The 27114-nt window shown below is 44.0% G+C and overlaps 2 protein-coding genes across 3 annotated transcripts in view; both read right to left on the reverse strand.

Moving 5' to 3' along the window:
• Window positions 1-27114, reverse strand: part of LOC310869938 (rho GTPase-activating protein 17-like) — a 121913-nt gene that overhangs the window by 87084 nt on the left and 7715 nt on the right. The window lies entirely within an intron of this gene.
• On the reverse strand, window positions 11806-14612 carry LOC310869564 (CMP-N-acetylneuraminate-beta-1,4-galactoside alpha-2,3-sialyltransferase-like; the record flags this gene model as incomplete). The annotated part of the gene is made up of 2 exons (XM_083780376.1): window positions 11806-12426; window positions 14607-14612. 2 exons carry the CDS (start codon window positions 14610-14612, stop codon window positions 11806-11808), a joined length of 627 nt encoding a protein of 208 aa, XP_083636502.1.

Genomic DNA, 27114 nt, shown 5'->3' on the forward strand with positions numbered 1-27114 from the left:
ATAAAGTAAAGCCTGGTCACAACATAAGACAGAGAAGCTTAAAGTAAATCCTGGTCACAACGTAAGGCAGAGAAGCATAAAGTAAAGCCTGGTCACAACGTAAGGCAGAGAAGCATAAAGTAAAGTCTGGTCACAACGTAAGGCAGAGAAGCATAAAGTAAAGCCTGGTCACAACATAAGGCAGAGAAGCATAAAGTAAAGCCTGGTCACAACGTAAGACAGAGAAGCATGAAGTAAAGCCTGGTCACAACGTAAGGCAGAGAAGCATAAAGTAAAGCCTGGTCACAACGTAAGGCAGAGAAGCATAAAGTAAAGCCTGGTCACAACGTAAGGCAGATAAGCATAAAGTAAAGCCTGGTCACAACGTAAGGCAGAGAAGCATAAAGTAAAGCCTGGTCACAACGTAAGGCAGAGAAGCATAAAGTAAAGCCTGGTCACAACATAAGACAGAGAAGCATAAAGTAAAGCCTGGTCACAACGTAAGGCAGAGAAGCATAAAGTAAAGCCTGGTCACAACGTAAGGCAGAGAAGCATAAAGAAAAGCCTGCCGGTCACAACGTAAGGCAGAGAAGCATAAAGAAAAGCCTGGTCACAACGTAAGGCAGAGAAGCATAAAGAAAAGCCTGGTCACAACGTAAGGCAGAGAAGCATAAAGTAAAGCCTGGTCACAACGTAAGGCAGAGAAGCATAAAGTAAAGCCTGCAGGTCACAACGTAAGGCAGAGAAGCATAAAGTAAAGCCTGGTCACAACGTAAGGCAGAGAAGCTATCGGCGGATGTATCCCCCGGGAACATCCGTCAGATGTATTTCCCCCTGGATACGATATTTTCCCCGACCAATCACATTACACTTGTTTCATTCGCGGCGAATGTAAACTGATTTGTAAAGCATCAACGTCATTTCCTCGGGGCGATACTTCCGCTAAAATCCCGCAACTTCCACCCAAACAAATGATAGTCTTTACAGCGTATAGGTCGTGCCCTGCAGGGCGATGGCCGCCTCAATGCTTTTGGGGGGGCAATCAAACACGAAACACAGGCAGAGCACAGAACAGTTGTTCTTTATGTGTGCACGAAGCCTGACTGTGTTTCTGAACACACAGGCCAGGACAACATTACCCTGAATGTGTTTCTGAACACACAGGCCAGGACAACAGCACATGGTTCTATGTCAGTGGTTCTCAATATTACACGTCAAGGACCCCCAGAATTATATGAAATTGGCCTCCGACCCCCATCTGGAAATATGTTGTTCCAGGGATCCTCTCCAGATGCAAAGATTTGAGTTAAAAACGTTCGCTCTGAAACGTTGACAGCAGACCTACAAGCTCGTAGCGCGGCACCGAGCGCCGCGCTACGAGCTTGTAGGTCCGCTATTTTTCAATGGCTAAATTATAACATAATGTTTAAAACACCAAAAGGGATTTCCCGCCCCAAAATGGGTTAAAAGGCATTGAAACTATCTATGTGCATTGCACAGTGGTCTCATTCCTCTATCATTTACTACTGTAAAGAGACAACAATAATTGCTACCTGTGTTGCTGTATATATCAACATAAATGTACTAATTTGGTCTGACCTAATCTAGAATAGACACAATGAAGCGTTTTGCCAACTGTACCACATCACAGAAATTCAACAAAAATGTTTTTGAAAGTGTTTACCGTAAGGCCTCCATTACTCTGTTGTCACTCACAGCAGCATTTAAGAAGTAAACAATTAAGATTGCATTTTTCCACAATTCAACGTTATTGAAAACCTGGCACGGTGTGTCCCTATTTGGGGCATGTCATTATGGGCATGAATGCAAACAATCTTTTTGATATAAACAAATGTAGATGAAATATGACACTTTTCCACTATTTGTCGTGCGACAAAGTAGGGATTAAGTGGTTACATCAAAAAATTGTATTGTAGCATTTATCTGAAAGTTTATTATTAGTCAGATAACAAGGCAACGTGTAGACCTACAGTCCAGTTCCCTTCCTTCTTTCCTTCTAGAGAGGTACCTATGGATGTCACTGGCTCATAGGTACCTTTGGGGGTCACTCCCCCGAGGGGTGTGGTTTTGCCTTAAGGGGTGTGGTTAACCCTTATTTTTTTCCACCCACTGTGTAATACAGTAGGTGGACAGTAGGTGTCAGCTCTTTACTCTATACTACTCTATTCCTATAGCTGGCAAATTGTAATTTGCACTGTTTATTCCACTACATGTGTTTACATGTAATACTCCACTACATCTCATAGGCAAACCTAACCTAATGTTAGGGTTCATGTTGATTGATTTAACCCATTCTGACCTGAGATCAGATTAAAAAAATGTCCTCTACATCCTGACAGTTTCATTATTAACCCATTCTGACCCGAGATCAGATTCTAAAAGTGTCTTAGGTTTTTCAAAAATAGCAGACCTACAAGCTCGTATCGCGTTAGCTATTTTTCAATAGCTAAAGCACAACATGATGCTAACACCAAAATGGGTTCCACGTTCAGAATGGGTTAATACTTCATGAACGGTATGCAGGGGGGGGGGGGGGGGGGGGGGGGGAGCACAGGAAAACTGTTTTAAAGAGAAAATAAATACCCCTTTAAACTGACTTGAAAACATGTAGTCAAACATTGTTAGACTTGTTGGTTGGTTGGGTTTGTGTAGACGAAAGCATGCTCTCTCTGTATGCTACCAGACCAGAATAGTGGCCACCCCCATTCATTTCAAACACTACATGCTAATTAACCTTGCCCATGTGCTTGCTTGCATTTGTCTCATAGCCAGGACTCTTGACTGGAAGTTGAAACCAGACTCCTGTAGGCTACACTCTCAGAGATAAACGAGGATTCCATTGTGTAACTCATTGATGGATTGACTGCTTTATTTGTAAGAAACAGTTTGCAAGAAACACGCACATAAAGTAAAGTTGAATACAAACAAGAGTATGATTGTGATAAAAGTGCTATATAAAAGCACAATTTACCATTTACCAAAAGGATTAAACCCAAGATATGGCCTGTTTCCATTGAGGTCCTTTCCTAGGGTGGCCAGACGTCCGGTTTCACGCCGGACAGTCCGGTTTTAGACCCACCTGTCCTCCTCCCAACTCAACCTCTGGCCGGACACATAATTGCTTGTGTCATAACTGTCATTTACGTCGTCTCTGTATTAAAAGCTCTGCAGGGCTGCTCAGCTCCGCAGCAAGCCGGCCACACTCCCACTGTCTTAAAAAGAGAGAGGAGACGTTGCCATGTCCGCTTAATTATAAGCGACTTTGGCCTTGTTTTATAAAATAGTCTACTAAGTCTAGTCAGGCTTCTTTTGGGCTTGTTTTCATAGACATGGTTGCTTGTTTCTCTTCCAAAACCTGTCAACACTGCCAGTGGGATGGTCTGTTTGTTTTTTGTGGAGTGTGTGTTCTCACAATCACTTTAGTATAGTTAATGCAGGGATAAATAAACCAAATATGCCAAAATGAAAAACTACTTAATGAGCAATATGGCTCGACATCAGAAAGAAAGGGAGGCTAAAGCACTGTGAACATAGGCTACTGGCTTCATTCTATGTCCCACACCGATGACCATAAGACTGTATAAATAAAACCACAAGAAAGAGATTCAACATAAAACATATCTAAACATGAAATAAAATAAATTGATTATAAAAGGAATGACCTTTGTGGTACCCCATCATTTAAAAAGGTTAATTGAATTAGCAAATATATGTTCTCTGTGGACATACTGCTGGAGATGATGGTGGTGAAAATCAGGTGCGTGCAATAGTAGTAGTAATAATAATAATAATATCTGGAATGTTATAGCGCTTTTCTAAACACTGTGTGTGTCTGTTTGGGGGGGGGGGGGGGGGGGAGGCTGGGGAGCGAGCCCCGCAAAAGTGTCCTCCTTTCTGAGGTCTTGCAGGTGGCCACCCTATCCTTTCCTGTGTATTCAATTAATCAAAACAGTCATACAGCCCAGGAGTTCTGTACGGTTAGGAAATGTAACTCAGTTTCCAGTTAAGTTTGTGTGCAGTGGATGCATACTGTAGTGTAGTCCAGGTTCAGGTTTATTTGTCATGTGTGTAGATACAGAGTATGACTGCTGCTGTAGTTATTATTTCTGTCATTATTTTGTATACTGATAAATTATTTTATTTTGTTTAAGAGTCGAGTACCAGACATTTGCGTTCACGTCATTTCCGGCCATCAGGCCTTATATGGTCATGTGAGTAAGGCTCACTAGTTCAGAGTTGTCGCTTCCGTGAGAGGGAGGCTGTTTGTTTGTTTGTTTGAGAACACGTGACGTCGCTTAAAAGTTTGACAGTTTATTGATTGTTTTGGGCATTCCATGAACTTCATTCCCTTTACATCGCTATGCAGCGAGTTTGACGTTGGTCTTTAAGTGAGGAAAGTGCTTAATAAACCACCAGTAAAGAAAGCAACCTGTCTCGTCTGTGAAGGGAGTGAACACAGAGTATAATAAATACAATGAAAAATATTTAGCTCAGAGCACTCTCAGTCTTGCATACACACACAGGACATAAACAAACATCTATAGTGCAAGAAAAAGACAAAGAAAAAAAACAGAAAAAAAGTGCCAGTGAAGTGACAAAACAGTGCAATACAGTTCAAGGTCAGCTGTTCAGCAGCCTGACTGCCTGGGGGTAGAAACTGTTACTGCGAGAGTTGATGCTCTGGTCAGCATAAACTATGACGGCCTTTCTCAATCACAAGACTGTGCTCACTGAGTCTGTACACAGTCACACTGTGCTCACTGAGTCTGTACACAGTCAGACTGTGTTCACTGAGTCTGTACACAGTCACACTGTGCTCACTGAGTCTGTACACAGTCACACTGTGCTCACTGAGTCTGTACACAGTGAAGACTGTGTTCACTGAGTCTGTACACAGTCAGTCTGTGCTCACTGAGTCTGTACACAGTCACACTGTGTTCACTGAGTCTGTACACAGTCAGACTGTGTTCACTGAGTCTGTACACAGTCAGACTGTGTTCACTGAGTCTGTACACAGTCAGACTGTGTTCACTGAGTCTGTACACAGTCAGACTGTGTTCACTGAGTCTGTACACAGTCAGACTGTGTTCACTGAGTCTGTACACAGTCACTGTGTTCACTGAGTCTGTACACAGTCACTGTGTTCACTGAGTCTGTACACAGTCACACTGTGCTCACTGAGTCTGTACACAGTCACACTGTGCTCACTGAGTCTGTACACAGTCAGTCTGTGTTCACTGAGTCTGTACACAGTCAGACTGTGTTCACTGAGTCTGTACACAGTCAGACTGTGTTCACTGAGTCTGTACACAGTCAGACTGTGTTCACTGAGTCTGTACACAGTCAGTCTGTGTTCACTGAGTCTGTACACAGTCAGACTGTGTTCACTGAGTCTGTACACAGTCACTGTGTTCACTGAGTCTGTACACAGTCACACTGTGCTCACTGAGTCTGTACACAGTCACACTGTGTTCACTGAGTCTGTACACAGTCACTGTGTTCACTGAGTCTGTACACAGTCAGTCTGTGTTCACTGAGTCTGTACACAGTCACTGTGTTCACTGAGTCTGTACACAGTCAGACTGTGTTCACTGAGTCTGTACACAGTCAGTCTGTGTTCACTGAGTCTGTACACAGTCACTGTGTTCACTGAGTCTGTACACAGTCAGTCTGTGTTCACTGAGTCTGTACACAGTCAGTCTGTGTTCACTGAGTCTGTACACAGTCACTGTGTTCACTGAGTCTGTACAGTCAGACTGTGTTCACTGAGTCTGTACACAGTCAGACTGTGTTCACTGAGTCTGTACACAGTCAGACTGTGATCACTGAGTCTGTACACAGTCACACTGTGTTCACTGAGTCTGTACACAGTCAGACTGTGATCACTGAGTCTGTACACAGTCAGTCTGTGTTCACTGAGTCTGTACACAGTCAGACTGTGTTCACTGAGTCTGTACACAGTCAGACTGTGTTCACTGAGTCTGTACACAGTCACACTGTGTTCACTGAGTCTGTACACAGTCAGACTGTGATCACTGAGTCTGTACACAGTCAGTCTGTGTTCACTGAGTCTGTACACAGTCAGTCTGTGCTGACTGAGTCTGTACACAGTCAAGTCTTTTCTTTGTTTTGGGTCTGTTTAGGGCCAGAAATCTAGTTTACGTTACTTTTGCATTCGGGTTGCTAGTTTCAAATGTGTCAGATAGCTTTCCCTTTTGCTGTTTTATAATTTGTTTTAGTCCAGTGGGTTTTCTATCTGGTGGCTCTGTTTGTGTCTGGCATTCTGAACATTTTAATTCCCTGACAAATACCCCGTATTACAATAAAAAAAATAACCTAAATGGAACATGAAAACTAATGATACATTCAAAACAAACAACATTGCGTTTATAGGGTTCATGTAATTGATTGATTGAATCCTTTATGAACAGTGTGCAGGGAAAGAAAACACAGGAGAGCACAGTTTGAAGTGAATAACATTTCACCCTGGCTCCATTGTTTGGGACACAGCTAAAAGGTACATATTAAATACAAGTCATTCTAAAACAGTTGACCAAGTTAAAAATTTATACCTTTAATACAAAGTTGTCTGTTATAAATAGATCTATAAATAAATAGGTTTTAGTCATAGACTGTAAAAAATATGGACAAAGCATTCTCCGGGTCTTATATGGACGTAAAATGAAGCCTGTCAGTCCTTGAACTGTAAGTCGCCATCTTTGTAGATCCGTTTGGGCCCAGCTGGCCATTGGCTGGCCCAAACGAGGCGGGACTTCCCCCCCTTCTTCTTTGTTGGTTTTATTTTGACTCGAACGGGGGGTGGCCAAGGGGCCAGTGAGGCACTCCAACGTTGAAGCGCTGGGCCCTAGTGGTAAGAGGAAGGACTGCAGGCGGACCCCGTGGACTCTTGACGAGGAAACCCCGTGCAACCGAGCGCTCAATGTTAAAGCCCAGCTGCAGTTCCACAATCAGCGAAAAATTGCGGAAATAGACGGTCCTTCCGGCAGCCTTCCGGGTGCTTCAAAACGCCACTGAGCAACTTCCACTGACATGAATAGCGGAGGGGGCGGAGCTTCGCGCCAGATCAGTCTCTATCCTTTTAATACTCTATGGGGGTGGCTCCCGATCATAGACTGTAACGGTAGCCACGCCCCTCAGAACATACGCGACTTTATGGTCATTGTTTAAATAAATGGGACCATAGTTTTCCAAAAAGAATATTATGACATGAGAAATGAGACTTTAAACTAGTGACTGGAAGCAGAAAGTATTCATGACCATGTTTATTAAGGTAATACAGTCTAGGTGAAGTTGGGCCCAAATACATGGACTTCTATGGGGCTATGGGTTTTTCTGGGCCCAATGACAGCGCCACAACAGGCCATTATATGAACTTTCAGGAAGTCCCGATTTCCTTAGTGGCTTCACAAAATATCTGTCTGACTGCCCACCTGGTTTTAGTACAGGACTTATGTTTAAAAACGATGCATGCCGTTCATAGCAGTTAAAGGGTAAAATGCATAGGAGAGACTGTGGAAAACAAAACCAAAATGAGGTGCAATGTTAAACAGGTGTGTTCCAGGCTTAATGAGTTTACCGAGCAAAGAGTAAATGAGACAGTTAACCAGGTACTGGAGTTCTTCATTCTGATTGGTGTGTGTGTGTGATCAAGTGATGTGTTCTGATTGGGGGTTTCTCAATTAGGTGAAGTGGGGAAGAGAGAGAATGTTGAAGGAGTGGGAAATGACTGAACTGATTCACCAGAGTGTATGAGCTGACACAGGTTGACATGACACAGAAGTGAAGTGGAAGTTTTCTGATAGTTTGATGCACACTGCATGGTTCTTGTGTCCGTTTTGTGTGAGTGAGTCTTAAAGGACCACTTCATCACTTTTCAACCTATCTTCATATAATAGGTCCTCACTAATAATCATGATAAAATGGCACAATTTCTTTCTACTCAGTCTGTGTCTCATAGGAGGGCTGTGGGCAGTTTAGAAACCGTCTTCCAGTGACATCATCATTAGGCAAATTATTTTCTAAACAACATTATTTTACAAAAATGTAAATTTTTCATTATCGTGAGAACGATGGCTTCCATTTTCGCATTGCAACATTTCAAGACTAGAAAGCCTGCCGTTTTTATTAGCTTGTATTCCCCATCGATGATGTCACTGGAAGACGGTTTCTGAACTGCCCACAGCCCTCTACACTAGGTAGAGTTAATTTGATTTAACTGGTTTAAAGGCTTGCGCCGATTTGGTTATATTACAAGGCCTATTGTTGGTTCATTCTAAAAAGGGTTTACCTACCATTCTTGTATTGTATTGTCTACTGTGGTGTCTATTTCATGTTTTTATCATTTTCTTCACCACTTTAAAAAGGGTTAAAACACATTTGTAACACATAAATAACCTATTAACCCTATCAGTAAATCTGATTTACATCTTAAGTGTGGTCTGGTATATTTCTTTAAAATAGGTATACTGAGCTTGTGTATCTGCTAGTTTGCAGTTAAAGTCAAGTTATTCAGCCCCGTGAGTAGGGCTGGGTGCAATAACCGCAATACGGCCATACCGCCGGTATGTAACGCATACCGCGGTATCGGGTTCATTACCGCGTTTTTTTTTTTAATGAAATGAAAAGTGTATCATAATAAACAGTGACGCTCAGTCAGTCTAATCATGCCAGCAACACAACAACACCAGAGGGAGTTCAAAAAACCATGTGCAACCCAGATTCGGCACAAACAAGGATTGATTGATTGATTGATTGATTGATTAAAATATTTATTAACAGTTTGCAGAATTACACTACACTAGTCCTTACCCGTTCTGAATATATGCAAATCATGTTCAGTGTGTGATGTAATAGATCACATTACTGATAGGGGGGGGAATTGTTTACAGATGGTCTTGGGAAGTTGGGTTGGGCACTAAAGTATAGGCTAATTAAATGCTGTAGTACAATCATAAGTACACCATTGATGTGTGATGTAAATATGGTGGTGATATTCTGCCTATAAATGGAAGTTATTGAATATTTTCAAGGTCGGTGTTGCACTTTGTAGACGGTCCCTAACCGCTCACCGTCTGCTGCCCGTGGAGATATAAGCTATTAAACGGTGAACGCGGAGGTTGGCTTTTTGGGCTTCAAAGCAAGTTGTAGTTTGTTCTTTATATAATCAGGATAAGAATTAGATGTTTTGTGTGATTTAGGAACGTGTCGTTGTCATTGCATCTGTCTGTATGTATTTTGTCATTGTGTTGTTCCGACGGCACGGGATCTGTCTTCTCCAAACGTCTCCATTTGGCCACCCCGAGACCCCGACAGATAAGCATTCCGTTGTGATCGTGCTGTTCAGTGTGTCACGCAGCCACGCTGGGTGCGCGCAGGGCTGTAAGCTGTCGTTGTCAGTGTCCAGGCTTTGAGCGTGCATGTAGCCCATGTGTAATGCACGGCGAAGGAGGTGGTTGAGGAGGGGGCGGACAGTGTAAATGGTGCATTTATATATAGCGGCGGAGCGGCTGCAGTCCTGGCTGTGTGTCGCTGATCATAAGCCCAGAAACAGTGTCCTCGGAGCGGCTGCAGTCCTGGCTGTGTGTCACTGATCATAAGCCCAGAAACAGTGTCCTCGGAGCGGCTGCAGTCCTGGCTGTGTGTCGCTGGTCATTCACATCCAACACGGATACAGAACAGATGCTCCGACGGGGCTGGGTTTCGCTTCCTACGTCACACTACAAACGGTGACCTATCGAATTATGCGTCCCACACCCCCTCCACAGGCACACAATTCTTCAAGTTACAATTCTCCATGATCGTGTGGTGATGTAAAAACAATATCTGTACAGTAAATATGACAGTTGCGTCGGTAAAAAGTAGCCTATCTGGATTGTGGGAGCGTGCAGATTTATTTTGGCATGGAGAGATGTGTGCTAATAGTGTGGCTCGGTCGGAGATAGACCACGGACAAATAAACGGGTTTTTATTCACTAATAAATTCATTATTAATCTTATTGGAAAAATGGCTTCGTTAAGACCTCCATATTATTATGGTCAATGCCTGTGTGAAAAGTGGGAGCGATTGGTGCAGGCAATGAGGAGATAAGTGTTTGTTTCTGACAGACAGACAGACAGACAGACATTCAGACATTCGCTCATTTATAGTATGATGATGTCAAGCACAACTCAATACAAAGACTGTTACTGCGAGTGGACACTTGTTTACAAGAGGGTCCACCTAAATTAATTTCACTCCTATGCCACAAAAATGTGGAACGCCCTACCAACTGTCATTAAGACCTGTAAATCCCTTGACTCCACCCACCCCTTTCCCCCCCTCACTGTATACGTTTTCCCCCTTTTTACCTCCTTTATGATGATTTCCTGTTTTTGGCTTTATAGAAGTGTGTACAAAATGATATGATGAATTGAAAATGGTGGACCCTCTTGTAAACAAGTGTAATGCTTTATGGCAGGGGTATTCAATTAGATTAGGCCTCCTATGTGACACAGACCGAGTAGAAAAAAACGTGCCATTTTATCATGATTATTAGTGAGGACCTATTATATGAAGATAGGTTGAAAAGTGGTCATTTAATGATTACCGTCATTATGGTAATCTCACAATTAATATCGCACACACCATACCTGTAACTTTCTTTTTTTTAGGTAATTACCGCCATACCGCCATATGGGGCCCGGCAATAACCGCGGTAATAAAAATCCCATACCGCCCCAGCCCTACTCGTGAGGTTAAGTTAACAAACTCAAAAGTCCCGTTATTGAGAGTATTTCATGTAAATGTCCTTCCTATCTTTTTGTTAAATGTGCAATTTCCATCTGGCTGCATCCTCTGATGGACACCGTCCTATGACCCCCCTGGCAGCTGCCATATTAGAATACATTTTGTGCGACGAAACTCAACCCATTCTGACCTGAGATCAGATTCATACGAGGTTTCCACTGGACACACACTGGTCTGATTAACCCATTCTGACCTGAGATCAGATTCATACGAGGTTTCCACTGGACACACACTGGTCTGATGAACCCATTCTGACCTGAGATCAGATTCATACGAGGTTTCCACTGGACACACACTGGTCTGATGAACCCATTCTGACCTGAGATCAGATTCATACGAGGTTTCCACTGGACACACACTGGTCGGATTAAGCCATTCTGACCTGAGATCAGATTCATACGAGGTTTCCACTGGACACTGAATTGAATGGGGCTATGGGGTGTTGTGCTAATTTGCTTATTTCCATCGCTCAAAATTATAATTTCTTTGTATATATCCTCTCTTCATAATGTAAATAATATCCCAAGCGGCACACGTTACTACTTCTTTCGATGGAAATAAGTGAATTAGCATAACACCCCATAGCCCCATTCAATTCCCATTCAATTCATTGAGGGCTTATGGTAGGGAAAATAGCCAATAAGGAGTTTTTGCACAAAAAAATACATGGACCTCTTTGGTGGGGACGTAACAACTACAAAGAAAGGTAAGAAAGATAAGAAAGCATTCTAGCATGGAATTCTCCTTTAAAGCATAACATGATGCTGACACCAAAATGGGTTCCCGTTCAGAATGGGTTAAGGTTTTCAAGGCCATAACCCATGTAACTTTAGAAAGCCCGGAGGGGCGAAACGTTGTTGTATTAGGTTGAAATAAAAAGACGGGGAGCAGAATTATATCATCTGCGGACATTCCACTTATTTTTTTCGTCATCAGCTCTTCCGTTGGACACTCCAGACTCTATGATGAAGCATTTTGGAAAATTGCGAGACAAATTACTACATGACGCCCAAGGTCAGGTCCTCGATAGCTCCAGCCTTCACAAGCTTCGCCAGAAACTGCTTTTCTTTCACTATGTTATGATCGCCTTGTTCTGTCACCGCTGACATTTTGAGGTCTTCGTAATAGTGCAAAGCGGCGTCGGGGTCGCTCATGTTGTAGCCAAAACCAGCCACAGCCACTCGGTCACAGTGATGGAGGGCCATCGTTATGGCAATTGCCCCTGAGGTGGGAATATTGGCCTTCTGACCCAAAACGGGCAGACAATCGTAGTACGGCAAGCCAATGAGCTGGAAAGAGGCCTCCTTGATGAAGTAGGGGTTCAGCATCCGCATGTCGGCTGGCTTTCTTGGTACGCGCTGTGCCAACCAGAATTGCGCTGCATCGGGCATCGTCTTCAAGACCATATGTCGAAACCACTCAAGGTCCACAGGACTAAATGCAGAGAGGACAAACAGCGACTGGTCCTCTATCTGCTCCGTCTCCGTCTTCTTGGGGCAGCTTGCGGGGTATAAGATGCGCATGGTGGTCTTGGAGCCCACGTCCGTCTCGTACCCTTTCACCGGCGCTGCGTTCAACCTCACAACGACATCAAACGTATCGATCACATGGCCCAGATACTTTTTGGTCAGAATCAAATATAGGGATTATCGTACTAGACGTGTCATATCCTTCTACCGTAAACCCTACCACACCACTCCGTTAGCATCTCTCCGTGCACTAAACATCCTGCACGCCACCCGGATCCATATGCACTGCATCGCTTCCCCACAGCTGCCATATTTACTGTACGAATATGATTTTTGTCACACTGTTATTGCACATTTCGCTGCGATGCAAATGACGTCACAAATTCCCCATTCCCCGCCCTTCTTCTTTTCACTGCACACACACACACACACACACACACACACACACACACACACACACACACACACACACACACGCACGCACGCATACACAGGGTGCAGTATGGCACAGTACAGTACAGTACAGAGAAGAACAGCACAGGGAAGTACAGTACAGTACAGTACAGTACAGTACAGTACAGTACAGTACAGTACAGTACAGTACAGTACAGTACAGTACAGTACAGTACAGTACAGTACAGTACAGTACAGTAAAGCACAGAGAAGAACAGCACAGGAAAGGACACTACAGTACAGGGAAGTACAGCACAGCACAGCACAGCACAGCACAGCACAGCACAGCACAGCACAGCACAGCACAGCACAGCACAGTACAGTACAGTACAGTACAGTACAGTACAGTACAGCACAGCACAGCACAGCACAGCACAGCACAGCACAGCACAATACAGTACAGTACAGCACAGCACAGCACAGCACAGTACAGTACAGCACAGTACAGCACAGCACAGAGGACTACAGCACAGCACAGCACAGCACAGCACAGAGGACTACAGCACAGCACAGAGGACTACAGCACAGCACAGCACAGCACAGCACAGAGGACTACAGCACAGCACAGCACAGCACAGCACAGCACAGAGGACTACAACACAGCACAGCACAGCACAGCACAGCACAGCGGACTACAGCACAGCACAGCACAGCACAGCACAGAGGACTACAGCACAGCACAGAGGACTACAGCACAGCACAGCACAGCACAGAGGACTACAGCACAGCACAGCACAGCACAGCACAGCACAGCACAGTACAGCACAGAGGACTACAGCACAGCACAGCACAGCACAGCACAGCACAGCACAGTACAGTACAGCACAGAGGACTACAGCACAGCACAGCACAGTACAGCACAGCACAGCACAGTACAGCACAGCACAGTACAGTACAGCACAGCACAGCACAGCACAGAGGACTACAGCACAGCACAGCACAGCACAGCACAGTACAGTACAGCACAGAGGACTACAGCACAGCACAGCACAGCACAGCACAGCACAGTACAGCACAGAGGACTACAGCACAGCACAGCAAAGCACAGTACAGCACAGCACAGCACAGTACAGCACAGTACAGTACAGTACAGCACAGTACAGTACAGTACAGCACAGAGGACTACAGCACAGCACAGCACAGTACAGCACAGTACAGTACAGTACAGTACAGCACAGTACAGTACAGTACAGCACAGAGGACTACAGCACAGCACAGTACAGCACAGCACAGTACAGTACAGCACAGAGGACTACAGCACAGCACAGTACAGCACAGCACAGCACAGCACAGCACAGCACAGCACAGCACAGTACAGCAAAGCACAGCACAGCACAGCACAGCACAGAGGACTACAGCACAGCACAGCCCAGCACAGAGGACTACAGCACAGCACAGCACAGAGGACTACAGCACAGCACAGCCCAGCATAGAGGACTACAGCACAGCTCAGCACAGCACAGTACAGCACAGAGGACTACAGCACAGCACAGCACAGCAAAGCACAGCACAGCACAGCACAGCACAGTACAGCACAGATGACTACAGCACAGCACAGCACAGCACAGCACAGCACAGTACAGCACAGAGGACTACAGCACAGCACAGCACAGCAAAGCACAGCACAGCACAGTATACTATTCCCGCTAGGTTGCCATATTTGCGACATCCAAGCAACTTGGTATATAGAAACATTGCCACTTGCCATGCTTGCTTTTATACGGAAATTAAAAAAAACAGTATCGCCCTCCCGCTGTTGCCTTCTTCCCATTTACGAGGCGTGGCGCTAGGATGAGCGTGCCAAAGGCCCGCGAAATTCTAGTGTCATATAACCCAACGTGCTAGTCGAATATGTCATGTAGCCCAACGTCCTATACCCCCATGTATGAGACTATATCCAATAGAACAACTCTCCCAGATCCGATAATATGAATGGAAGTGAGAGTCTTCGTTACAGCCACCCCAGATTTCCTGTTGAAATCTATACCGTATCAAGAGGACTCTTTCTTTCGGATAGGTTCTAACAGGCCGGGGCCTGATGGTTATCAGGCAAGGGAAACCCTTGAAGATGTTAATTTTCTCTCCATTAGTCTGCTGACGATCTGTGTATATATGCTCAGACAATCCAAGATCTCCGGTGATAAAATGCACCCTCAATATTATAAACTTGGTTTGGCTGTGCGGCAGGAGATGCCTCGGAAGATATACGGCCTCTCCTCCGTGCAAAACGTGAAGATCTCTCGTGATTCTGATACGCAGCTCTTCAGGTTAGAACGCACATGCGAGGCCGATGTTCCCTCTCCTGTCCCGTCTCGTTCTAGAACTGAATCCAATTGTTTTGAATAATAATATTAAGAAGAGTTGCCAATCAGCCAAAAAGGCTATAAAATAAAGCAAGTTATTTGCTTTATTTTTTTAAACGGTATTTAAAGTTTTTAAACGGTAGCCAACAAATCCAGAGTAATATGTGCTATTTCTTTACAAAGTAAATAGGTATAATATTACTGTTTTGGCAGAGTAATACCTTACTTTACTCGTTACTGGAAAAAGTAACAATATTACAGTAACATGTAACTAGTAACTCGTTACTGCCCAACACTGGCTGTCATAAATGTTTGGAATGGATATTGTGTTTTTAAAAGTATCAAAGAAGTTTTACTCTGGGAAGGTGAAATCAGACTCCCCATTCATTATAGTACAAACACACACACACACACACACACACACACACACACACACACACACACACACACACACACACACACACACACACACACACACACACACACACACACACACACACACACACACACACACACACACACACACACACACACACACACACAATCTCAGTGCTCAATAGTTTGAAAAACGCCAAAAGCTCTGTGGCGTAATGGCCACACTGCACATTAAATAAATCTAGGGTTAATTGTGGCTAAGAATCTAGGGGTAAGTACAGAGAGCTACCTACGGAAGACTAAAGATCCTGATTTGACCTGCAGGCAAAAGACGAAGGGATAACCCAACCGTATACACAAGTTACAATTCAGGCATTTTAGCAGAGGCTCTTAAAGGGATTGTGACATTAAAAAAAAGGTTTTGGAATTGTTCTTGTTTTTTTTAGGTTTTCTAATCTCAATTGCACCCAAAAAACATGAACTTTTAACATTCAGTAGATTTTCTGTGATCCGGGGTTTTCTGGCTCAAACAGGTGCTCTGATTTGCCGGCAGTAAGTGACATCACTTACTGCAAATCCCATATATGTCAATGGGATTTGCCAGCAGATGTCACTGTTTCACTGTGTTGCCTGTTTTCATTGTAACTCAAAAGGCCCAAAAAACCCCAAAGAAAACTTCAGACCACAGCAAATCCACTGAATGTTCAAAGTTCAGGTTTTTTGGGTGTAATTGAGGTCATGAAACCTAAAAGAAAAAAGAAAAAGAAAAAGAAATGAAAATGAATGTCATAAAACCTTTAATCCAGAGCGATTTACAGTAAAGCAAGAACAACAAGGCAATACGTCAGATGCACAGAAATAGTCATCAAGGATCTTGATCTGTGTTCTGCAAAAACCATATAACGATAACGTGTACTTCAACGTAAACATCATAATACATCCTCCTATGGCAGAGGTGTCCCCCCCCCCCACAAATTGACACTAATTAGCCCTGCGGACCACCCATTTGAAGAGATATGCCAGGGCAGGGACCCCCATGAGAGATATGCCAGGGCAGGGACCCCCATGAGAGAAGACTTTTATGGCTCTCTAGTCTATCTATAGCAGTGATTCTCAACCAGTTTCATTTCAAGGACACCCCCCCCCCCAGTTTGACATGCATTAGTCTACGGACCCCCATTTAATGGCATTTCTATCTCTGGGACCCCCCCCCCCCCCCCATTTCTATTGTAAAACCAATGTTTTAATGTCACTCAGAGAGTGTACACATGGAACCAAAATGGTTCCATGTGTACACTCTCACAGAGTTACAGACCCACAAGGGTCCATTTTGGTTCCAATCATTTAGCTCCAATCATGTAGCTGGGGGAGCCCCTGTGGGAAACCCACCCCTCAAGGACCCCTGGGGGTCCCCCCGAGGGAACCACTATCCTATGGGACATCATCATCATCATCATCATCATCATCATGATTATCGTACGGTCCTCCTCCCAGTCTCGGGGGGGGGGGGGGGGGGGAGGGGAAAAGGGAACAGTTGCATTTTCTCGGGGAGCGTTTCCGTTCGACCAGATCCACCAGATCTGCAGAGCGTGTTCAGCCATGTGCGAAAAGCAACCAGTCCTCATTCCTTCATTCTCTCATAGTGCTGAGATCACAAAGTACATGTGTATGCAAACACACTCGCAGATTATGTGAACAGACACATGATTGCGCGCGCACACGCACTCACGCACACGCACACGCACTCACGCACACGCACACGCACACGCACACGCACACGCGCACACACACACACACACACACACACACACACACACACACACACACACACACACACACACACACACACACACACACACACACACACACACACACACACACACACACACACACTCGAAGGAGTCCTTTCTCTCCTTCCACCTTTTAACGAAACAGAGCTCAGAGCTCGCTGGGATCAATTAAGTGAAAGTCACTCCCCCGCACAAGAGCCATTACCTAATCCATGCCGTTTCCTTTTAACAGGTTACGTCTGCGAGTGCACAAATGACCCGTACAGGGTCCACTGAAATGAGGGATTGGGAAATGGTTCAAACTAAATAACAGGGCAGTGAAATGCCGGTAGACAAGCCCGCCCGCCGGCTCACATTGAGAGAGTCTAAGTTTACACCCAGCCAGGCCATAATAATAACAACGTGCTTACCTCATCAGTGTCTCTGAAACCTATACTCCCCCAGTTATGACCAGAGGCCACTGCAATCGAAAGTGCTGTGTGTGCGTGTGCATGTGCGCTGCGTGCGTGCGTGCGTATAGGCTGGGCAATCAACTGAAAATGGGAGGTCGGAGTGTTCGATCCCCCGGCCAGGTCCATACCAAAGACTCAAAGAGACAGATAGATGCCTCCCTGCTCAGTACTCAGAATCAAGGGTTGCCTTAAAACCCATTTTGGGCAGGGAACCCCTTTTGGTGTTAGCATCATGTTATGCTTTAGCTATTGAAAAAATTGCAGATCTACAAGCTCGTAGCGCGCCACCGAGTGGCGCGCTACGAGCTTGTAGGTCTGCTATTTTTGAAAAATCGAAGAACGACTGACATAGAAACATAGCTTTTTCAGAAAACTGTCAGGATGTAGAAGACATTCATAGAATCTGATCTCAGGTCAGAATGGGTTAACGGACTTCTCCTTAAGGCTATGTCCACTTCCTGCACTCGCATGAAAATACTCACAGCCTGTCGACTGGAGAACCCATTTTGGTGTTTTATAAAGCATTATGTTAGACTTCAGCTATTGAAAAATAGCAGACCTACAAGCTCACTTGTAGCTCACTTGTAGCTCACTACAAGCTCACTTGTAGCTCACTTGTAGCTCACTACAAGCTCACTTGTAGGTCTGCTATTTTTTTGAAAAATCATGAAAGATGTGCCTCAAATCTTTGGAATATATATTATTACAGAGTGGACATTTTAACTCAAATCTTTGCTTCTGGGGGAGGTCCCTGGAAATACATATTTCCAGATGGGGGTCCGTGGCCAAATACAGATAATATTTGGGGTCCTTGACATGAAATATTGAGAACCACTGATTTTCAGAAAACTGTCAAGATTTAGAAGACACTCTTTTTAAGTGCTACAGAAACAGGAGATGGGCTCCTGCCCTGTGGGCCTCAAGGCTTCGTTACACACATCAAAAAATCGACACAAGATAATCCTATTAGTCCGATTAACCACTTAACCCCGAGTTATACTTTGTTGCACAACAGGGCGGGCGGGAGCGTGCACAATACAGTGAAGCCATAATATTTACACAGTACAGTATACAGACCATGAGGGTATAGTGTGTGATACAATGTTTCTGATGGTTTGGTATAAATGACGGAGAGTTGGTAACCAAATGGACCCTTATAGATCTTTAACCCATTCTGACCTGAGATCAGATTCATACGAGGTTTCCACTGGGACACACACACTGGTCTGATTAACCCATTCTGACCTGAGATCAGATTCTAAAAAAATGTCAGTCGTTCTTCGATTTTTCAAAAATAGCAGACCTACACTGCGCTATGAGCTTGTAGATCTGCTATTTTTCAATAGCTAAAGGTTTTGGGTGGGTCTGAGAGGCAAAATCTCATCGAATGGTGGTCCGTGGCTCAAATGATATGAAAGAGGTTGAAAAACCCACTGAGGTAGACCCCTGGGGGACCCCCCTACACATAGACGACCTGGGGGACCCCCCTACACATAGACGACCTGGGGGACCCCTCTACACATAGACGACCTGGGGGACCCCTCTACACATAGACGACCTGGGGGACCCCTCTACACATAGATGACCTGGGGGACCCCCCTACACATAGACGACCTGGGGGACCCCTCTACACATAGATGACCTGGGGGACCCCTCTACACATAGATGACCTGGGGGACCCCTCTACACATAGATGACCTGGGGGACCCCCCTACACATAGATGACCTGGGGGACCCCCCTACACATAGATGACCTGGGGGACCCCTCTACACATAGATGACCTGGGGGACCCCTCTACACATAGATGACCTGGGGGACCCCTCTACACATAGATGACCTGGGGGACCCCTCTACACATAGACGACCTGGGGGACCCCCCTACACATAGACGACCTGGGACACCCCCCTACACATAGACGACCTGGGACACCCCTCTACACATAGATGACCTGGGGGACCCCTCTACACATAGATGACCTGGGGGACCCCTCTACACATAGATGACCTGGGGGACCCCTCTACACATAGACGACCTGGGGGACCCCTCTACACATAGATGACCTGGGGGACCCCTCTACACATAGACGACCTGGGGGACCCCCCTACACATAGATGACCTGGGGGACCCCTCTACACATAGATGACCTGGGGGACCCCTCTACACATAGACGACCTGGGGGACCCCTCTACACATAGATGACCTGGGGGACCCCTCTACACATAGACGACCTGGGGGACCCCTCTACACATAGATGACCTGGGGGACCCCTCTACACATAGACGACCTGGGGGACCCCTCTACACATAGATGACCTGGGGGACCCCCCTACACATAGATGACCTGGGGGACCCCCCTACACAATGTGATATTCCAACTCTTCACGTTTTCCTGACGTTTTCCTGAAGGTTCTCTGGAAAAATGCATGTTTTATTCACAGATTATCCTAATTCTATACTGCTTTGCTATACTGAAAAAAGAAGGGTCACTCCTCGACACTTTACAGCAGAGGAACACTCCATCTATTCACACTGATCTGCTCATTTGCCAATAGCAGGACATGTAAATGGTGAATGGTTTATTACAGAGGAGAAGCTCTGCCCTGGGACTGGGAGGAGGTAAACAGCTTCATGGGCAATTTTTAGCTTCCTTATCAATATTGAATTAGCATCGATTAGTAGAGCGGAGCGGAGCGCAGGCTGGCCAGCAGAGCTCAATGGCTAGTGGTGGAAAATTGTTTTACTTAAGTAAAAGTACCAATACTGCAATTTAGAACTACTTCGTTACAAGTAAAAAAGTACGGAATTGAAAATGTACTTGAGTAAAAGTACAAAAGCATCAGAATGTACTTAAAGTACTCATTGTGCTTTTTGGCTTTTTTAGGCTTGCGGTTAAAAATGGCGTATTATACTGTATATATAATTATATATTCATACAATTGAAGTTTATATTACTCTTTTGTATAGTTCTGCAGCTTCAACAAATATTGAATTGTCGTCTCAGGAGGAACGAAACACACGAGAACATATGAATATGAATAATTATCCATGAATCAACGGCTTCATCGGGTGAATACTGTAGTTATTATTAGTTATTAGTTGAGTGTAGAAAGCTTGTAGACCTGCATACCTTTCAATGAGCTCGAGGTCCTTTATGAATCACTGACTGTATATTTACAGTCATTTTGTCATGTCTGCCCTGTGCGGTGCATGGTGGAAAAAACTACTCAATTGTTTTACTTAAGTAAAAGTACCAATACTGCAATTTAGAACGACTTCATTGGAAGTAAAAGTATCGGCATCAAAATGTACTTAAAGTATTAAAAGTAAAAGTACTCATTGTGCAGAATGTGCCATTTCACGAGTTCAAAATGTGTACAAAATCTATTGGAAATAGCCGATCTACAAGCTCACAATGCAAGTTCAAAATGTGTACAAAATCTATTGAAAATAGCCGATCTACAAGCTCACAATGCAAGTTCAAAATGTGTACAAAATCTATTGAAAATAGCCGATCTACAAGCTCACAATGCAAGTTCAAAATGTGTACAAAATCTATTGGAAATAGCCGATCCACTTGTAGATCGGCTATTTTCAAATGGCCGACATGTACAGCGTTGAAGTGGTTAGTGTACGTTTTCTAGTCAAAATTGAAATCTCCAAAATAAAACTAAAGTTCTCAAATAATTGTAGTGGAGTGAAAGTACAAATGTTGGCTCCGAGATGTAGTGGAGTAGAAGTACTGGAAATGGGAAATACTCAAGTAAAGTACAAATACCTCAAAATTGTACTTAAGTACAGTACCTAGGTAAAAGTACTTAGTTACTTTCCACCGCTGCCAATGGCTAGCCTTCTAACAATAGGATTCCATTCCTCCAGTGTTGGACGGACGGACACAAAAGGTCCCGCATGGGAGATGACCGAGCAAAAACATGTAATCCTTTATGCTGAGATCTGTGTTGCCAGATCTTGTGAGAGGGAAACAAGTGTCCAGGTCTACGAAAACTAGCCTGGGCACCATTTCATTTAGGGTATATGATCCTGTCGGGAGCGGATGATATCGTTACGTCATGTTGTAGTATTGTTTTGTAGTCATCAGGATGATATCGTTACGTCATGTTGTAGTATTGTTTTGTAGTCATCAGGATGATATCGTTAGGTCATGTTGTAGTATTGTTTTGTAGTCATCAGGATGATATCGTTACGTCATGTTGTAGTATTGTTTTGTAGTCATCAGGATGATATCGTTAGGTCATGTTGTAGTGTTGTTTTGTAGTCATCAGGATGATATCGTTACGTCATGTTGTAGTATTGTTTTGTAGTCATCAGGATGATATCGTTACGTCATGTTGTAGTATTGTTTTGTAGTCATCAGGATGATATCGTTACGTCATGTTGTAGTATTGTTTTGTAGTCATCAGGATGATATCGTTACGTCATGTTGTAGTGTTGTTTTGTAGTCATCAGGATGATATCGTTACGTCATGTTGTAGTGTTGTTTTGTAGTCGACAGGCAGGAGGAACGACAGGCGGCAACTTCCTTTTCAATCAAACCGATTTTTCTCAATAAAAGCTACAGGCTACGAGAGCTTTTATTGAGAGGTGGTGGAAAGCCTGGTGAGGCGAGGTTAACGCATTCTGACCTGAGATCAGATTCATACGAGGTTTCCACTGGACACACACTGGTCTGATGAACCCATTCTGATCTGAGATCAGATTAAAAAAAATGTTTAGACCCGAGCTCCATTCTACAAATGCCTTCTAAATCCTGGCAGTTTCCTGAGAACCCCATGTTTCTATGTCAGTCGTTCTCACAGGGTTAAACCCCATGTTTCTATGTCAGTCGTTCTCAGAGGGTTAAACCCCATGTTTCTATGTCAGTGGTTCTCACAGGGTTAAACCCCATGTTTCTATGTCAGTGGTTCTCACAGGGTTAAACCCCATGTTTCTATGTCAGTCGTTCTCACAGGGTTAAACCCCATGTTTCTATGTCAGTCGTTCTCACAGGGTTAAACCCCATGTTTCTATGTCAGTCGTTCTCACAGGGTTAAACCCCATGTTTCTATGTCAGTCGTTCTCACAGGGTTAAACCCCATGTTTCTATGTCAGTCGTTCTCACAGGGTTAAACCCCATGTTTCTATGTCAGTCGTTCTCACAGGGTTAAACCCCATGTTTCTATGTCAGTCGTTCTCACAGGGTTAAACCCCATGTTTCTATGTCAGTCGTTCTCACAGGGTTAAACCCCATGTTTCTATGTCAGTCGTTCTCACAGGGTTAAACCCCATGTTTCTATGTCAGTCGTTATCACAGGGTTAAACCCCATGTTTCTATGTCAGTCGTTCTCACAGGGTTAAACCCCATGTTTCTATGTCAGTCGTTCTCACAGGGTTAAACCCCATGTTTCTATGTCAGTCGTTCTCACAGGGTTAAACCCCATGTTTCTATGTCAGTCGTTCTCACAGGGTTAAACCCCATGTTTCTATGTCAGTCGTTCTCACAGGGTTAAACCCCATGTTTCTATGTCAGTCGTTCTCACAGGGTTAAACCCCATGTTTCTATGTCAGTGGTTCTCACAGGGTTAAACCCCATGTTTCTATGTCAGTGGTTCTCACAGGGTTAAACCCCATGTTTCTATGTCAGTCGTTCTCACAGGGTTAAACCCCATGTTTCTATGTCAGTCGTTCTCACAGGGTTAAACCCCATGTTTCTATGTCAGTCGTTCTCACAGGGTTAAACCCCATGTTTCTATGTCAGTCGTTCTCACAGGGTTAAACCCCATGTTTCTATGTCAGTCGTTCTCACAGGGTTAAACCCCATGTTTCTATGTCAGTCGTTCTCACAGGGTTAAACCCCATGTTTCTATGTCAGTCGTTCTCACAGGGTTAAACCCCATGTTTCTATGTCAGTCGTTCTCACAGGGTTAAACCCCATGTTTCTATGTCAGTCGTTCTCACAGGGTTAAACCCCATGTTTCTATGTCAGTCGTTCTCACAGGGTTAAACCCCATGTTTCTATGTCAGTGGTTCTCACAGGGTTAAACCCCATGTTTCTATGTCAGTCGTTCTCACAGGGTTAAACCCCATGTTTCTATGTCAGTCGTTCTCACAGGGTTAAACCCCATGTTTCTATGTCAGTCGTTCTCACAGGGTTAAACCCCATGTTTCTATGTCAGTCGTTCTCACAGGGTTAAACCCCATGTTTCTATGTCAGTCGTTCTCAAACATTTTCATGTCAAGGACCCGCAAAAAGAGATGTAATTGGCTGCTGACCCCCATCTGAAAATATGTTGTTCCAGGGACCCCCCCCCCCCCCCAGAAGCAAAGATTTGAGTTAAAATTGTTCACTGTGAAAGAATATATAATTCAAAGTTTTAGGCCACATTTTCACAATTTTTCTAAAAGAGCAGACCCTGTCAGGTGTAAAGGAGCAACTTGGACACTCGTGCATGAAGGAAGCATGAGTTCAAGTCCGTTGCTCTCCCCAGGTTGGCGGAGGGTGTGTAGAGCCCAGGATCACATTAGATAATTGACACAGGTGTGAAAAATGGGTTACAAAATTGTGGGATACATTTTTTATAATAAAAAAAAAAAAAAAGAGTAGACCTACAAGCTCGTAGCGCGGCACTCGGTGCCGCGCTACGAGCTTGTAGATCTGCTATTTTTCCAATAGCTAACGTTTAACATGATGCTTAAAGGACAACTTTAGTTTTTTTCAACCAAGGTTCATGTTTTAGGTTGTTGTTAGAGAAAGTAAAAGATGAGTGTTAATTTTCTTTCATTTGCTGCTTTCTTTTGTTTTGGGTATTTTAGCAGTTTTTGACAGGGGGGCGGGGGCATTCGAGCATGGGGCTAAATATGTATTTCTTTACAAAATATTATGGCGATTTATTTTTTTATTATTTACCATAGTCCTAATAAACCCCAAGAAATTACATCTGACCACAAAAGATCACAGGATCTACTGACATATTGAGCCCTATACACACAGTATAAGCCTTCCCCCAGTAGGCTACCTTCACATTCAGTAGATCCTGTGATCTTCTGTGGCCAGATGTAATTTCCTGGGGTATATTAGGACTATAGTAAATAATACATGTTCGAATGCCCCCGCCCCCCTGTCAAAAACTGCTAAAATCCCTAAAATGAAAGAAAGCAACAAATGAAAGAAAATTTACATTCATCTTTTACTTTCTCTAATAACAATCTAAAACATGAACCTTGGTTGAAAAAAACTAAAGTTGTCCTTTAAAACACCAAAAGATATTTCATGACTAACATTAGTCATAGAAATGTGGTCTCACTTCCTTCCTGGACTACAAGTCCCACCTCCACTCAGCCTCCCCCACTCTCCACAAGGAGGGACAGTTCACCAAAGCACTATGGTCATTGTAGGAATTCAGCTATCCAGTCAAAACCCTATAGTCAAACACACAGACACAGAATTATTCTGGCCATATTATAGGGTGCCAATTTCAAATTGTATACTACCATTATCTACGACAAACACCATTACCATTGAGCGACTGCAGTTTCTTTCTGCGGTGAAAGAATGGAGGTTTCAGTTCTGCTCTATAGGGAGTACGTCGTGTGGGTTTTGCTGATGCAGGAACCAAGAAGCCGGTTTCACTGCTCTTTATATACACCAAAAACCAAAGTGACTTCAACAATGTGTTGTTAAGAGAGAATGTCCTCAGGCCACTGACACTATAGAATACAATCATGGAACGGAATTCAATTCAATCATTTGTCACCCATCTTTTGCCTATAGTCCTGGCATTATTTTGTCACATTTCTACAAAGTCAGCAAAGTGCCATCAAGAAATGGCAGTGTCAGGCCCAGGCCGTAGCGTAACGGTCTGGGCACCGGACTGGTGATCCAGTCGCGGTGTGCCGCGGGTTCGACTCCCGGACCCGACACGGCCTTTACCGCATGTCATCCCCCCATCTCTCTCCCGTTTCCTGTCAGCCTACTTTCTATCCCTTAAAAAATCAATAAAGGCGTAAGCCGCAAAAAAATATCTTAAAAAAAAAAGAAATGGCAGTGTCATTTAACCACTAAATACTCAGTTGACCGGAGTCCCGCAGGGATCTATACTTGGTGGTGGTACATTCCCCCCCCTCCTCTCTCTATTACGTGTGCACACCAAATCTCTTTTCACTGAAAATAGACAATCTACAAGCCATGAACCACGCATAACTCTAATTCTAATCCCTAAACCAAACGTCTAAATGTCCACTACCAAACGCGTCCCCCGGGCCCCCACACACACGCACAACTAAAACAAATCATGGATCTTCCTTCTTTTCAATTACAGCATAGAGGCTTGTGTGTGTGTGTGTGTGTGTGTGTGTGTGTGTGTGTGTGTGTGTGTGTGTGCGTGCGTGCGTGCGTGCGTGCGTGCGTGCGTGCGTGTGTGTCTCTGTGTGTGTGTGTGTGTGTGTGTGTGTGTGTGTGTGTGTGACATCCACAGCCCAGTGCTGAGTCAATGTCAACAGAATGGAAACGCTTACTCCACAAATACCCCACCGCCCCTCCCCTCCCCTCCCCCCCCCCCCCCCCCCTCAAGTTAGAATCGCGATTCTAATGCCGTCCGATTCAGAATCGATTCTCATTTTCCAATTTTTTTTTTTTTTTTTTGCACAAATGTACCTGTACCTGACAGGTACATTTGTGCAAAAAAAAAAAAAAAAAAAAAAGCATGTGCAATGCATTATGGCCTGGGTTTCTGCATAGTGCATTTACTACCAGCTAAGCTAAGCCTGCCAATTGTATTTATTTTACACCTGTTTTAATACTAATGTATTGTTCTGGTATTGAGTGAGAAGAGATTTTGTAACTTTTGTACTGGTTCAAATTTGTGCAAGCTAAATAAATGAGACATGTTCTTACTCTTGGATTTAACCTTTGTGTGTTTAAATCATTCAGTTGATAAAACCTTTACAATTATAAAAGCTTTTTACTAAATGTACTCTGCTTTCATGCCAGAAGACTGGAGTAGATCATGCTAAAATTCTATTTAATTGTTTTTAATAAAAATAAAAAACTGCTTTAGAATCGGAAAAAAATCTTTTTTGAATCGAGAATCGGAAAAATCGAAAAGATCGTTTTTGAATCGAATCGTCACCCCAAGAATCGGAATCGAATCGAATCGTGGGACACCTAAAGATCCGCAGCCCTAGTTGACACTAAAGGTCTCATGAGGCGCTTGTCCGGTCATGTTCTTCATACTTGCCCACGTGTCATGGCGCAATTGCCTGAAAAGTATAAATCGTCCATTTATAAGAATGATACAATTTGAATCACTGTTCAATTCGTCACTTTTTTTTTCCTGTTGTGCCTGATAAAATAAATCACACCCGTGTGAACTGAGTGGTGCAACCCCCCCGCCCCTCTCTCTCTCTCATTAGAAGGCAGCAGTGCGGCACTATCTCTCTCTCTGTTTCTGGCACAACAGCGCCCCTACTGG

Source organism: Protomyctophum parallelum (assembly GCF_964188405.1).
Source record: "Protomyctophum parallelum genome assembly, chromosome: 13".
In the NCBI taxonomy this organism is placed as follows: domain Eukaryota; kingdom Metazoa; phylum Chordata; class Actinopteri; order Myctophiformes; family Myctophidae; genus Protomyctophum; species Protomyctophum parallelum.